Source organism: Mauremys mutica, chromosome 4 (genome assembly GCF_020497125.1).
Source record: "Mauremys mutica isolate MM-2020 ecotype Southern chromosome 4, ASM2049712v1, whole genome shotgun sequence".
NCBI classification, from domain to species: domain Eukaryota; kingdom Metazoa; phylum Chordata; order Testudines; family Geoemydidae; genus Mauremys; species Mauremys mutica.
This window is the reverse complement of record NC_059075.1, coordinates 69,896,687-69,912,978: the sequence shown is the minus strand read 5'-3', so window position 1 is coordinate 69,912,978 and position 16,292 is coordinate 69,896,687. Positions and strand designations below refer to the sequence as shown.

The 16,292-nt window shown below is 41.8% G+C and overlaps 1 protein-coding gene across 10 annotated transcripts in view; it reads left to right on the top strand.

Annotated features, from left to right (window-relative positions):
* The window catches only part of GPHN (gephyrin), a 602,360-nt gene that overhangs the window by 501,715 nt on the left and 84,353 nt on the right, over positions 1-16,292 (top strand). For all 10 annotated transcript variants that reach the window (XM_045012253.1, XM_045012256.1, XM_045012255.1 and 7 more), the window contains one exon: positions 436-573. In XM_045012253.1, coding sequence (XP_044868188.1) covers positions 436-573 — 138 coding nt within the window. The remainder of the gene's footprint in view (positions 1-435; positions 574-16,292) is intronic.

Sequence of the window (16,292 nt, the reverse complement as noted above, 5' to 3'; positions counted from 1 at the left end):
TCCCCTGCAATTTCAATTAATTTCAGAGCTTATGCTTGCTTATGCTTCAAGGCTTCCGCTGGATAGCTGAGGGGATTTTTTTTGGCCCTTAGTGTACTCTGGAAGGCTTTTTAGTCTCCTTTTTCTGAGGCATTAGAGATGGCCACAGCTGGATATTGGATACTGGATATTGTATTGGTGGCTGTGATATACAGGAGGTCCAACTAGATGATCTGGTGGTCCCTTCTGGCCTTAACTCTGTGACTTTATGGATACAGTAGCTTTCACTTTTTAGCTATAAATGCTGTGAACTTGAAGCTATTCCTCTATGTAGTTTGTAAAACACTATGTTATTCTTCTGAGTGAAAGTTGTTGAATATATGTAAGTCATCCCGTCAGGCTTCCAAGGCAGTGCCATGGAATATTTTCTAAACTGGATGCTCTCCTTCTCTGCAGGTCACAGTGCCGTCGACATTACCAAGGTGGCCAGAAGACATCGCATGTCTCCATTCCCATTGACATCTATGGACAAAGCCTTCATCACAGTTCTGGAGATGACCCCAGTGCTCGGAACAGAAATCATCAATTACCGAGGTACTTTACATTTAGCTGGACTCTTTTTTCTTTTAAATTAGGGCTAGGGAATATTACTTCCTTTATTTTAATCAATTTAAGCACATGGGGACTTCTAGTAATTGTTGGGAGGTGCTTGGGACAGGGACAACACTCTATCCTCCTCCAGTGGAGTTAGTTTTAGAAAGGGAAGTGCAAAGAGCAGGCCTCTCTTTACCAAATCAGAAGGGTGTGCGTTGGGCTCAGTGCTTCTTCCTGAAGGAACTATGATCTTCCTATGATTGGAATCCATTGCTAACAAAGAGTCCTAGTTTCAGAACACCTGTTTAAAATGATTCAATTCTGTTTCTGTCCATGAAAGAAAAGACTAATATACCCCATCAGCGAAGGATAATAGGAAAATTTCTGTTGCAGGTGTGAACTAGAATTGATGTCGGGACCTAAACATTTAATTCACAGAGATGGGTTCAACTACTGAAGAGTGTTCAACATAATTGATGCTGTTCCCTTCATAAGAGCTGGTGTCCACATTTTACCTACTTGAATTGAGGGCTTTATATTTTTCTCATAGAAATTTTTCTGAAAATGAAATTAGCACTTGTGAAAAGTGACATAGTCCTAGACACAGTATAAAAAAAATGCTGAGAATAGATTACAGCTTCTGGGTCTTACCTGAACAATTGCAATGAAGTAAAAAAATAAATCTTCTGTATACTCTGGAAAGAGCAACAGGAAAATTAAAAAATATCAGTTGTCTAAGGGAGCAGGGGTGGATATAACAGGGGGCAACTGGACCCTCTCTATGTTGAATCCTTTTGGCCTGTGCTCTCACCTTGTGGGACTCATAAAACCTTTTCCAATCTAAAAGCTCAAGGGGGTGCAGAAGTTCAGTCACTTCAATTATTTGTTCTAATCTGCACTTTTCTACATCCATGTCTCCAGCTCCTCCTCTCAGCCTACCTCTGCAGCTCCTGTTTGGCTCAGAGGCCACTCCAGCACTCTATTCCTCCTCTCTTAATCAAGCAACTCCACCCTGGTCTCTGCCCTGCCCTGTCCCTAACACTTGACCCCTATCTTCTAGCGCTCCTGTCTCCCTTCACATCGTGGCTGCTGCTCCACTCCCACTTCATGCAATCTCATGATGATCCCAGTTGTTGGGAAACCACACAAACACACCAGATCATTTGCCAACTGGGCCTTTATCTTAAATTCGTATCTCCAAACTGGCTGGCCAGAGTGTTCATTCACTGGGATTCTTCTGGGCATAGAGAGGCTTCAACCTAGGAATACATTAAGGTATTGGATATCCACTCAGAACTGTCCTTCATACCGGAAATTCACATGTCAGGGCAAAAGCAGCCTTTTGACACAGGATATATCAAGGCCATGGAGCTTAAGCTAACTCTTATATCCAGAAGCCTCTAAGGGACCAAACTTGTACCACTAAAATAAATGTTAAAACTCTCATTGACTGTAATGGGAGCAAGAGTCGACCAGAAGGACAGACTCCTTAGAATCCAACATATATGCTGGCCTCGAGCCTTTTGAAGGCACCTGCCTCAAAGCAGTTATTTGACCCTGTATCCAAAGTGTGGCCTTGCATCTTTGTCTAACAGAGAGGATTTAATGCCAGAAGACCTGGTTCAGCATATTGGTTCAGACCTCAAGTCTGTTCATCAGCACAAAGCAGTCCTTTGACAGAAGAGAGATCAAGGTAATGGAACTTGAAGTAAGTGGCATCAGAGCAGAGTTGCACGACAGGACCCAAAGTTCAGTTTGCAGGAATTGATACTGCAATATTTCTGTGCTCACAATGTTTATACTGTTCTGTGTGAGACAGGTACTTTTGGCCCAGTACCATTCTTCGGTGCGTGTGTTTGGAAACAGCAAGCTGTTATATGCTGAACAGTAGACTACAGTATCAAGTTTGGCTGCTTAAAGTTTGGTAGCCAAGACACTGAATGCTGCTAAGTTTCCTTGGTTTAGAACCACTTCATAAAGCAGGACTCTCAATCCTCAGACACTTCAAAACAGCAGTCATGATTCAGACCCTGTTTGTCTAGTGCACGCACAGTCATCCATGGAACAAAGCTATCTATGCTTGCCTACATAAAAACAAGTAGCTTTCATAGAATCATAGAACTGGAAGGGACCTGAAGAGGTCATCAAGTCCAGCCCCCTGCACTTGTGGCAGGACTAAGTATTATCTAGACCATTCCTGACAAGTGTTTGTCTAACCTTCTCTTAAAAATCTCCAATTATGGAGATTCCACAACCTTTCTAGGCAATTTATTGCAATGCTTAACCACCCTGATAGGAAGTTTTTCCTAATATCCAACCTAAACCTCCCTTGCTGCAATTTAAGCCCATTGCTTCTTGTCCTATCCTCAGAAATTAAGAAAAACAATTTTTCTTCCTTCTCCTTATAACAACTTTTTACATACTTGAAAACTGTTATCACGTCCCCTCTCAGTCTTCTCTTTTCCAGACTAACAAATCCAATCTTTTCAATCTTCCCTCATAGGTCATGTTTTCTAGACCTTTCATCATTTCGTCACTCTTCTCTGGACTCTCTCCAATTTGTCCACATTCTTCCTGAAATGTGGTGCCCAGAACTGGACACAATACTCCAGTTGAGGCCTAATCAGCACAGAGTAGAACGGAAGAATTACTTCTCGTGTCTTGCGTACAACACTCCTACTAATACATCCAAGAAGGATGTTTGCTTTTTTTGCAATAGCTTTACACGGTTGACTCATATTTAGCTTGTGGTCCATTATGCCCCCAGATCCCTTTCAGCAGCACTCCTTCCTAGACAGTCATTTCCCCTTTGATACATGCCACCTCAAATAGCAGTTGCAAGTCGAGTCAATGTTTTGTTCCCATATGGGAACAATTGCACTTACCCAAATAAAGCTATCAGTATCTGGAAGAATTTGAACCCAGGAGTGTCAACTATGGATTACCTATTGGTATTTCATGGTCAAATCAATGTTCCATAGCTTAGGGCAGCAGTTCCCAGGATATGGGGCATGCTCACTTTGAGGGTTTAAAGGACTAGTCAGGGACCTGGAACAGTGACTGTGTACGTTTCCCCCAAGCTGCCCTGGTAATAAAGTGGGGATGAAGGAGAGTTTGACTGGTTTTATTTTCTAGAAGGACCAAGCAGCTTAAAAATGTTTGAGAAATGCTGGCTTAGGGGGATGTCATCCTTCATATAAAGTAAACAGCTTCAATGGATTGAGATGCTTCAAGTATGTGGTCCGGACACAGCTACCCCTTGTAGCACAATAGCAGCAAACCAATAAGTTAGGTTTGAATGAAGTATTAACCAGTGCATGTTGTTCATGGAGAGATCACAGAAAACATTTCCATCTGAGACTTGTAGGTGTTGAGCCAAGAAATGTAAGCACATATTGAAGGGTGTAGTTTGTACAAAACTGCGACTTAATCAGTGAAAAACAGTCTCAAACTGAGTTATATCAACACAGGTCTTCACTTGGTCTCAAATACATGGCATTCATTAAAAGCCTCTCATTGTTACCAAAATTCCAAGACACCAGGCTTCTGCCAGGGTGAGTACATAGTCACGTATTCTTGTCCACCAAACAAATCAGGAACGGAGTCATAGATGAGTGAAGCCTTTCATCCTTAAGGTCTGACTGTGCATAGCTGATTTCTTGGTGTTGCACACCTTTGTATTGCAAGGTGTCATCCTGGCCTACTCTGAGATAGCAATACCTAGATTTCATTATCATGTTTTGCTCAACCTGCCTTTTGAAACAGGTAATAGCTCATAATAATTCATAGATAAACTTTCCCACATTTTCATGTGATAGTAAATCATTCATGTTTTATATCATTGGAGCATTAACTGAATAAATCTAAAGACTTTTCAGTAATCACAACTGTCTTGTTTTAAGAAACTACATCCTCTCCTTTCTTAAGGTATTATAATTAGGACTGACAAGCGATTAAAAAAATTAATCGCAATTAATTGCACTGTTAAACAATAATAGAATACGATTTATTCAAATATTTTTGGATGCTTTCTACATTTTCAAATATATTGATTTCAGTTACAAAACAGAATACAGAGTGTACAGTGCTCACTTTATATTTACTTTTGATTACAAGTATTTGCACTGAAAAAAAATCAAAAGAAATAGTATTTTTCAATTCACCTAATACACGTACTGTAGTGCAATCTCTTTATCATGAAAGTTGAACTTACAAATGTAGAATTATGTTAAAAAAAGCCTGCATTCAAAAATAAAACAATGTAAAATTTTAGAGCCTGCAACTCCACTCAGTCCTCCTTCTTATTTACAATGTCACCTGAAAGTGAGAACAGGCATTCTCATGGAACTGTTGTAGCTGGCATTGCAAGATATTTACGTGCCAGATGCGCTAAAGATTCATATGTTCCTTCATGCTTCAACCACCATTTCAGGGAACAGGCATCCATGCTGATGACAGGTTCTTCTTGATAACAATCCAAAGCAGTGCGGACCGATGCATGTTCATTATCATCATCTGAGTCAGATGCCATCAGCAGAAAGTTGATTTTCTTTTTTGGTGGTTCGGGTTCTGTAATTTCTGCATTGGAGTGTTGCTCTTTTAAGACTTCTGAAAGCATGCTCCACACCTCATCCCTCTCAGATTTTGGACGGCACTTCAGCTTCTTAAACCTTGGATCGAGTGCTGTAGCTATCTTTAGAAATCTCACATTGATACCTCCTTTGCATTTTGTCAAATCTGCAGTGAAAGTGTTCTTAAAATGAACATGTGCTGGGTCATCATCCGAGACTGCTATAACATGAAATATATGGCAGAACAGAGCCGCCCAGAGGGGGAGGCAAATGGGGCAATTTGCCCCAGGCCGTGGGCCCTGCAGGGGCCCCCACAAGAGTTTTTCGGGGGCCCTGGAGCGGGGTCCTTCACTCGCTCCAGGGGCCCTGGAAAACTCTCACGGGGCCCAGGCCCCCAGAGTTTCTTCTGCTCTGCGTCTTCGGCGGCGGGGGGTCCTTCCACCCCAGGGCGGAAGGACACCCCCCCACCGCCAAAGTACTGCCGAAGTGGGACCTGTCACCGAAGTGCCGGGTCTTCAGTGGTAATTCGGCGGCAGGGGGCCCCCACCACGGGTCTTCGGGGCACTTCGGCGGCGGGTCCCAGAGCAGAAGGACCCCCCACCGCCGAATTACCGCCGAAGCGGGAGTCCCCTGCCGCCGAAGACCCCAGGCCCCCTGAATCCTCTGGGCGGCCCTGTGGCAGAATACGGGTAAAACAGAGCAGGAGACATACAATTCTCCCCCAAAGAGTTCAGTTACAAATTTAATTAGTGTATTATTAACGAGCATCATCAGCATGGAAGCATGTCTTATAGAATGGTGGCCAAAGCATGAAGGGGCATATGAATGTTTAGCACAGGGGTAGGCAACCTATGGCACACGTGCCGAAGGCGGCATGCGAGCTGATTTTCAGTGGCACTCACAATGCCCAGGTCCTGGCCACTGGTCCAGGGGGCTCTGCATTTTAATTTAATTTTAAATGAAGCTTCTTAAACATTTTAAAACCTTATTTACTTTATGTGCAACAATAGCTTAGTTATATATTATAGACCTACAGGAAGAGACCTTCTAAAAATGTTAAAATGTATTACTGGCACATGAAACCTTAAATCAGAGTGAATAAATGAAGACTCGGCACACCACTTCTGAAAGATTGCCGACCCCTGGTTTAGCATATCTGGCACGTAAATACTTTGCAATGCTGGCTACAAAAGTGCCATGCAAATGCCTTGTCGGAGAAAAACTCAGTTCTCGCTTTATGTTTGGGTGCAGCAAAATCAAATACTTTATTATTTCTCCAGTAATTACAATGGAGGGAGAGAGTGCCATAGGACACAGGGTCGCCCCAGTCCTGGACAGGTCTCTCAACTGGTAAACAATTACAGCAAGCCTTTATACCTTTGTTACAGACAATTTCTAGCAATAATACAGACGGTAAAAAGCAACAAATACATTTTGTTTATACATAAGCCTTTCTGCTATCTTATTTGTCTCACTCCTAAAAGACGCCAGCCTGCATATTTGCAAGGTCGTAATAACTTTTTACACAGTTCTTTCTTGCTTCTAGAAGTCTCACATCATTAGGATTACAGCTAGGCTAACTCTTGCTAACTGACTGACATGCATTAAAATCCCCTTCAAATCCTTATTAATTCTTTCCCTGCTTCCACACTCCCCCCTTTTGTACTTCTAGTACAACAAATATTTTCAAATCTCTATTTGCATTAATTCGTGGATTTCAGATTCTACATCAGATGTTTCAACCTTAGGTGTTTTGATTGGATGTAATGACAATGCATGATTAGCATGAACATGAAAGGTATTGCTATTATTACTTTTTTTCAACAACAACAATAACATAATCCTAAGTTAACTAACAACACTACAAAGCCTGTTCGCAGTTTCTGGTGACATTGTAAACAAGAAGAGGGCAGCATTATCTCATGCAAATGTAAACAAACTTGTCTTAGCGATTGGCTGAACAAGAAGTAGGTCTGAGTGGACTTGTAGGCTCTGAAGTTTTACGTTGTTTTGTTTTTGAGTGCAGTTATGTAACAAAAAAAAAATCTACATTTGTAAGTTGCACTTTCACAAGAAAGAGATTGCACTACAGTACTTGTCTGAGGTGAATTGAAAAATACTATATCTTTTGTTTATCATTTTTACAGTGCAAATATTTGTAATAAAAAACACTTTGATTTCAATTACAACACAGAATACAATATATATGAAAATGTAGGAAAATATCCAAAATATTTAATAAATGTTAACTGGTATTCTATTGTTTAACAGTGCAATTAAAACTGTGATTGAAGTCGCGATTAATTTTTTTAATCAAAATTAATTATTTTTAGTGAATCGCGTAAGTTAACTGAGATTAATCAACAGCCCTAATTATAATGGTTGTCTACTTACAATAAAGTAGATCAGCTGTGTGTCAAAACTATCCTTTTTCCTTCAAAGGTACCAGCCTGGTAAAGTATTGGAATTCATTGCTTTTTTGTTGGCACATTCACCTACCAGATAGTGACTGCTGTTGGAATTCTTCATGGACTTTCTCACTAGATGGAAACTTTCTATCCTGTTTACTTATCTATACATCAGTGATCTTATTCCACGTGTTTACATGATTGTATACCCACATATGAATTCTCATTCCTATCATCTATTTGATATTTGAACTGAACAGGACTCAGTTGTCTATCTTTCTCTAACCATAAAGACTTCAGACATGCTGCTTTTTCACTACTGCAGGCTCCCAAGTTCCTACTGACACCTTGGAGAATACCTCAACTGTTTTTGAGTGCAGATTAGGGCTCCAGACCCTTTCCTCAAAGGTTGTAGGCCTCTGCAGTGTGGTTTGAGGTCCTCTCATCAGCCTCACTCCTTTCTGCTTCACCTTCCTGATTTTTCTGTTCAAAAATGACTAGCTTGGTAAATAGTGTATTTCTCAGGTGTATGTTAAGGAGCTGCTGCTCACACCACTTCTTTACTGGGGTACTGTAGAATAGGAAGTGTGCTATCTTCCATGTACTTTGGGAATGTACATTCATTATAACAAATCAGGAACACATTTTGGCACCCATAAGCTCTTTTGAGTTATTGCCTTGTAACCAACCTGACCACTTTCAGGAGCAGCCCTAGCCATTTTGCTGACTAAGGCAGAAGGGGAAAAGGCCAGCCAATTAGCAAAGCTGGCAATCAGAGTGGAGCAAAAAAACCCAAAACCTACAGCTGCCCGCCCTCCTTGGCTGTCCCTAGAACTGGCCCTGGATGCTTTATCGCATAATAGAATAATGGTGGCCTGCTTGAAAATGTTAGCAAGAACCTAACAAATCATTTTAGAGTAAAGCCTTTTCAAGATTTTAATTACCTTTCAGTTTTCACGTTTGATATACATTGCCTAGGATTAATGTTAATACTGGTACTTGATTTCCTTTATCTGGTTGCTTCTTTATCAATATTTTCTTATCATATACAGTACATCATTTGAGGATTCTCACTATTGTACTGAAGTTCTTCTATACAGAGCGGGAGTTGATGTTAGTCTCACTGGCAATATTATTTCCCCAAGATATGCAATAAGATCGTAGACTTTGATCTTTTGGTGTGACCTCTATGTCACAAGTGATTAATGATTTCCATAAAAATACTACACAATCAAACATACATATAATTTTCCTGTACATTTGCTAGAATTAGATGAATTCATAAGAATGCGTTCTGTTTAAATTAATTAATATTTAAGTCTTCATTTATTTAGGCTGATATACCTGTTCCTCAGGAAGAGAGTTCAACTGTAGTCCTGAAGCTTTGAATTCTGACCTGTTCCACAGAAAAGGAGTGTCTTTTTTTAAATTTAATACTACTGAGCTCTTGGAATTCACCTAGCCTGTAGGACAAGTGGAATTTTTAAAGTTCAAGGACTATTGTTGATTTTATAAATAAAGTGCATACACTTGTACAAACATCAAAACAAAAGAGGAGAAAACAAATCTAATTGATTTGCATTCCTAAATATATCTCAGTGTACACAGTAATAGTGCTAAGTGTGTTGCTACATACAGACATTTGGCATCAGTCAGGCTCTTGCCCTTATTCTGAAGACCAGCTTGAAATCCACACATCTCTCCATCATGTTCCCCAATTGATCTTTTCAAGCATTTCAACCCTAACTTTATTCTTCACTAAATTGTTTCCCTTTGCTCAGTAATGATCATGGTACACAGATTTCAGCTATGAGGCATTCATCCAAGATGGAGACCAAAAAAAGAACATGGCCTAGAAAGCTGCTGGACATCTATAACTGAATTTATGAAATATCATGATGTCTGAGTTGAAGCTGAAGTAAAACTGTTCATGCGATGTATTACTGAGTGGTTCCTGCTTGAGCTGACTCAGCCATGTGTAGTGCAAGCCCTGAAAAGCTGAAATGAGGATAGTTTGAAACCAAAACATTGGCTTCCCTATGATGTGGCAATACTCATGTACTGTCTCCCAGAATCCTGAGCTGCCACATTAGGATTAATCCATGGCTGCAGCCCTTTGCATTGTGGACTACTGAGTCTTCATGACCAAATGTCAGGAAGAACTGGAAGAAAACCTCCAATCTGGTCAATTCTCTTCCCCAAGAAAAATGCAGAAAGCTTCAAAAAGATAATCCACAATGGAGTAGACATAGTGCAGCATCAGGTGATGTGCAGATACAGTGACAAGGACTGCTGCCTTAGGGTTGCATTGCCACAGGTCAGCCTGGTTGCAGGCATACAAATGCAACCAAGAGGTCTAGCTAGAGATCAAGAATCTGTTTTACAGTAGAGAGAGCTTGTTTGGGGAGCAAGTAAATGCCTTTTTACAGAAAGGAAAGGGAAAAAAAGTCCATGCTACATTCTCTCAGACCTCACACCGTGGACCTCTCCTTCGAGGGAGGGAAGGATAAAGCTCTACGTCAAAAGATGGCTTTCAGATTGATGAGTGATTTCAAGATTACTCAGTACCTTCCTGCACAGGTCACTTGGCCTCAACATCAAAACCCAAATGAGCCTAAGCCCTCTTTCAGCAACTAGAAAACAAAGGTTCCCTCTAATTTTTTACATCCATATGTGGAATTAATTTTGTTATGGGCACCAATATGGAGGTGATGTGTGGCGGGGGTGGGGCCAACGGGTTCGGAGTGTGGGAGGGGGCTGAGGGCTGGGACAGAGGGTTGGGGTGCTGGGGGTGCGGGCGCTGGGGTGACGCTGTGGATGAGGTGTTCAGGGTGCAGGAGGAGGCTCAGGGTTAGGGTACGGGGAGGAGTGAGGGCTCCAGCTGGGGGGTGCGGGCTATGGGGTGGGCTGGGGGTGAGGGGTTTGAGGTACAGGTTACCCTGGGTCTACAGCAGGGAAAGAAGACTCCCCACAGCCATCTCTTGCTGCAGCAGCCCGGGGACGGGGGAGAGCGGCTCTGCCCACCAGGGCAGCTCTGGGGACGGGGGGAGAGGCACCTCTCCCCAGCCGTGGCAACTCTGGGGCTAGGGTTGGGGGAGAGGCGCCTCTCCGCAGCAGCTCCAGGGCTGGGGTCAGGGGAGAGGCGCCTTGATAGCCTGCTGCACGGCTGCGCAGCTTAGAGGGAATGTAGATCCTTAGCATATAGGATAGCCTGCCGCTACCAATATTTTGCATGGTTCTTCGTGTCAGAGGCCAGTTGGCAACCTTTTACCCCAATGGCCTCTGGTACCTTGGATACATGGTTCCTGAGCAGTGTTCAATGGGGACATAAGATCAGGTTTTCAGAAAGCCAGGTAGCAAAGGTCCTGTCAATGCTAAGGAGAAACAAAGGTTTGATGATCCTAATATCCTCAAACTGATCCAGATAGATTTGGTTCACAACTCGGTAGTGGATGGGCAAAGCCAGTCCACCCAAGTTGAGAATATGGCTTCAACCTCAGAACCAGGGCCATTTGCTCCATCCAATAAAGGAGCACTGTAACTTCTATCTGAGCCGGTGTCTTGTGTTCTTTCATCTTGAAATCCCAGACAGACCTAAAATAGAAAAGGGTTGCAGATTGGTTCAGTCAAGCCCAAAGTGACCCCTTCACTTGAACCACTCCAAAACTGCTTGACTATTTTCTTCAACCACCTGAATTTACATAAAGACTAAATTTCTCAGCTATTCTAAGTGAAGGTGAACCTCTCTCTATGCCAGGGGTGGCCAACCTGTGGCTCTGGAGTCACATGCAGCTCTTCAGAAGTTAATATTCGGCTCCTTGTATAAGCACCGATTCTGGGTCTGGAGCTACAGGCGCCAACTTTCCAATGTGCTGGGGGGTGCTCGCTGCTCAACCCCTGGCTCTGCCACAGGCCCTGCCCCAACTCCACCCCTTCCTGCCCCCTCCCCTGAGCCTTCTTTGCCCTCACTTCTCCCCTTCCCTCTCCGAGCCTCCTACATGCCACAAAACAGCTGATCGGGAGGTACAGGGAGGGAGTGGGAGGTGCTGATCAGCAGGGTTGCTGATGGGTTAGGGGGGAGTTGATGGGAGGCTGCTGACGTATTACTGTGGCTCTTTGGCAATGTACATTGGTAAATTCTGGCTCCTTCTCAGGTTCAGGTTGGCTACCCCTGCTCTATGCAGTCCCTTGTCGGTTAGGTCCATGTAGTGACTTCAAAAAACAATATTAAAATACCCCCTGTGGTGTGGGATATAGATTTCATTCTGACAAAGCTGAAAAAAATCTCATTTTGAACCACTTAGTTCCTGAGATCTGAAATTTCATACATGGAGGTTTATTTTCCTGTTGTCAATGACTTCAACTTAATATGTGAGAGCTTCAGGCCACAGTGACTGATCCACCCTATACCAAGCTTTATGAGAATAACGCAGTGCTGTGGATTCAACCAGATTTTCTCCCCAGCACAACATCATGGTTCCATATAAATAAGATAAACTTTCATCTCATGTCCACATCTCACAGTGGACCCTTCTCCACAAAAAGTTCTTAGGGGTACTACTCTTTGGAGTAGACTGAAATGCTTTGAAAATCCATCCAACTCTTTGTTTCTGTTGAAACTAGATCTCTGAGCTATTACCAAGAGGATTGTCTAAATGGACATTCAAGTGGATTTCTTTTTATGATAATCTGGCTGACTAGAAGCTGGAAAGCCACGTTAAGGCTCAGTCAGTGGAAAGAAAAGCTATCTCTGCTGCTTATTCCAGAGATGTCCCATAGCAGACATCTATAAAACAATGACATGGTCCTTTTCTCTCCACACTAAGCATTATTGACTGGAAAATCCATTTCAGACTCTCCTTTGTCCAGAAGTTGTTTTCAAGGTAAAGAAGGCCAAACATTACCACCTCAATGAAGTCTTATTTCAGATTGTCCCTTATTTTAAGTTGGCCTGTTTTTGCGTGAAATTTTTTTTCCCCCAACATCTCTGCTTCCTTTTGCAAGCATGACCATTTTGGTCTGCCCACTGTTGGCAATGGCCATGCTGTTGCTGCTCATTGCAGCTTTCACTATTTTTTCTTTGGTGACTTCCCTCAAACTTTTCATTCCACAGGAGTTGGAATCCTGACAGATAGTTTCCTTAGAGATGGGAATATTAACTGTAATTTTGCTTCTTTGAAGACGATCCTTGCTATACAATGTTCACTAACCCAACCCACCTACCTTCACAGTTTGGGAATTATATACTTTTAGTGTTTCTCTGTTTACACCTAATTTATTTATTACTTGGGCATACTTTTCTAATATTTTAATAATTCTAATTAGCTTATTTTAGCTTTGCCTTCTGCATAACTGCAGAAAAACACTTAACTGTTGGGGAGGGAAAGCATTTATAACATGGGATGGGGTAGTGCATGATATCCATTAGGGGGCCTGGCTCACAACTTTATCCCATTACCACTGCCCTGAGGCATCAAAATTCTTAACAGCTGTGCAAGTTTCACAAAGACACAAAACTAAGACTCCTATTACAGTGATATTTTCAAAGAAACAAAATTTACAGGCCTTTTCTGTTAACACCAAAAAGCTATCACCACAAGGAAGAGGAGTCTGAAGACACAGAAGACATTTCAGAACTTTTATTTTTAAAAATCAAAATTAGTCATAAACACTAGGGCAAAAAAGATTTTTAGACTTCCAAGATGAAAGTGCAAACAAAAGAGAGTAAAAAAATATATTTGAGAGTGTCTTTACTTTTTTGAATTAAATGCCCAAAGCTTTACCAAACACTACTATTTCTTTCTCTTTCCTTAATGAAATGCTTTCTAGCTGCTGGCTGTCCATTTGTTCACCCCAAATAGCACATGGCAGGATGCCAGGAACATACTGTCCACCATCTCTCTCTAATTGGTGTGATTTTTGCATGCAGACAAGAAATAAAATGAAGACAGCTTACCTGCTAAAATTAGAAGCATTACTTTTGCATTGGATTTGTGCCTGTATGAAGAGAGGGGGCATTCACTATTTCTCTGAAAGCTGATTTCTCAGCTATAATAAAAATGTTGTGTGTGTCGTATTCTCCCCTTCACTACAATTACTCAAGCTTTGTAGTAAGCTTTCTAATAAAAAGAAGTTACTTCCACATAAGACAATGTGGAGACTATTAATGGGTATCAAAGGTGCCTTTCTAGCTGCTATAGTGAAGAATATGTCAGCATTTACATGCTAATTCCTACTATAAAAGCAGAAGTTCTAAAATGCACCATAAATATTTGCTCCAGGATATATAAATTGTAATTTACATTACAACGCCATTTAACTGAAGTCCAGTTCACCAGTATTCACACATATCAAGGTTTAGTTAACTTACAGGTTTGAAAAGCTTGGCCTGCTGCTGTGCAAAACTAAACTCACCTGCACTTTCCCATTTCCCTTTCAAAAATGTCACACTCAGTCTCTCTCTCTCTCTTTCTCCTCCTAACCCCAAATCACACACATACTCCAGTCTTCCTTAAAAAGAAATACACGTACATACACACAGTCTTGTTTGAGGCTCTCACTTGGTCCCCCCACTAAATTTCCACATCTACAACTACCCACATTGCCAAGGTTGTTCCCAACAAAATCACACACGTGCTAAGATTCCCACTCATGTACAGGACAGCACCCTCTGCAATTTAACACTCACACACACACACGCGCACACACACACACACAGAGCCTTCATCCTTAGATGAGTCTTCCCCTCCCCAATTCAGACTGCTGGCACCCAAACCCCAACCCCCTTGGTAACTCCTCACCCCATACACAGCACTCTCCCCCACGCTCACATACATTGAACCTCCTTCCTGTCTCTCCCTCTCCCACTCTTTTTTAGAGTAACCTGACTGTGGAGTAGCTCTAAGCAGCCTCCCCAATTGTCCACATTGCCTCCAGCAGCAGAAGAATAAGCTTTTCAGAAGCTGGAGCTTCTTTCTCCTCTGCTGCCTTTGCAAAAGCAGACATAGAACATGAGCCAGGGTTGGGGGCTAAATAGTTTAGGCTGGGGGACACTTCAGGCTGAATTAAGGATATTCAGGGTCTTAAGCATATCCCACATGGGGGACTTCCTGTACACTGGCCCCATTCCTCTACATTATGGCAATGCCCCCCCCCCAGGTTGTGGGGCCCCCCATTTAAGATGGTAGAAACTGGGGATTCTGTTCCCCTGGCTGCTATGAAGTATGGCAGTGTCTGTGGTTCCCCATATCCTTGTTTACAAGGCACCAAATGGAGAGCACTTGGGTCCTCCTCACTCCTTCCTCCTTTTGGGCCACCTTCCCTCAAAGGATTCCCTGCTCAAGGGAGGTGGCAGGGTCTTCTGCCCTCCTCACATGGCTAACTGGAGCAGAGGTATTCCCTGCCCTGAAGAGTTTACAATCTAGGTATAAGACTGGATACAACAGATGGGAGATCACAAAGAAAGAATGAAACAATACTATCACCTCTACTGCCAATAAGGGGAGGGAAAAATATGAAAACAACCCCAATTCATCTTTAAAAATTAGTTTAAACTGGAATCACAAACACTAAAATGCATTAATCATCACTGTACAATTATTCCATGGTCTCACTAGGGCCAGAGTTAAGATTGTTTTGGGTGCCTTAACTATGCATTTCCATATCTTAATGTTTTTGGATTTCTTTTAAGTGTAAGCCTAATTCTGAATTTCCTGGGTTTTTAATATTTGATTTTTGGATAATCAGAACATTCCTGTAATCATTTTCTACTCCTAAATTACTGATGCGTACTCTTTTCACTCTGTTTTAATGTCATTTTTGTCTTTAGATATATTTTCCAAATTTGAGAGTACATATCAGTAACTTCACCTAATATATTCAAAAACAATAGTTTGGTTATGGTTGCGAAGTGCAATTGAGAGATGTGCCAGCAAACAACCCCAATCACAAGCTAAGATTACATAAACAATTCTGACACCAACGTTCTCTGTCTCACACACACACACGCAAGACTGGCACCTAACCAATTTTAACTGTGTCCTTGTAACAAAATTCAATTAGCAATTCAGGAGTACCTGAAAAATCTGTCTGTCTCTCCATCCAGCTAAAGTTTCTTATAATGCCCATGATCATAGCATATGGACATCCAAACAACCATATTTTCTTACTGAGCAAAACAATTCCATCTACCTCTAATAAAACAAATATTATTAGACGTAAAGCTACTTTATAGCATGATTTTTACACCAATTCATAAAAATATGTTCAGGAATGGATCATGTTTGTATTCAGGGCTCAATCCAGCACCTTTCTCCAATGCAGAATTCTCTTTAAAAAATACTATTTAAAAAAAAAAAGGTTAAAGATTTTTTCCTTTACAAATACAAAAAAGATAGTGTTTCTTTAAGACGTCTCAATGTATGCAAACATTTGTTTTAGTTTCATAGGCCATGTCTAACTTTGGTCGATGCAAATTATACTGGCATAAAGCCGCCACAGTTAGTGTATCGCTTGTGCACCTGCATACATGGCTCCTTGTGTCAGCACTGTGCATACTCACGAGGGTAAGTATCCCAGTGTGCAGCCTGCCACCATCCAGTGCGCTATCTTTTGGGAAGTTCTGGCAAGGCATGGTGGGACAGAAATTAGCCACGCTGGGGTGACTGGGAGCAAGGAGTCGAATTCCCAGCATGCAAATGTCTCCATCCCATAATGTCATCTATAGCCCATAATTTTCACA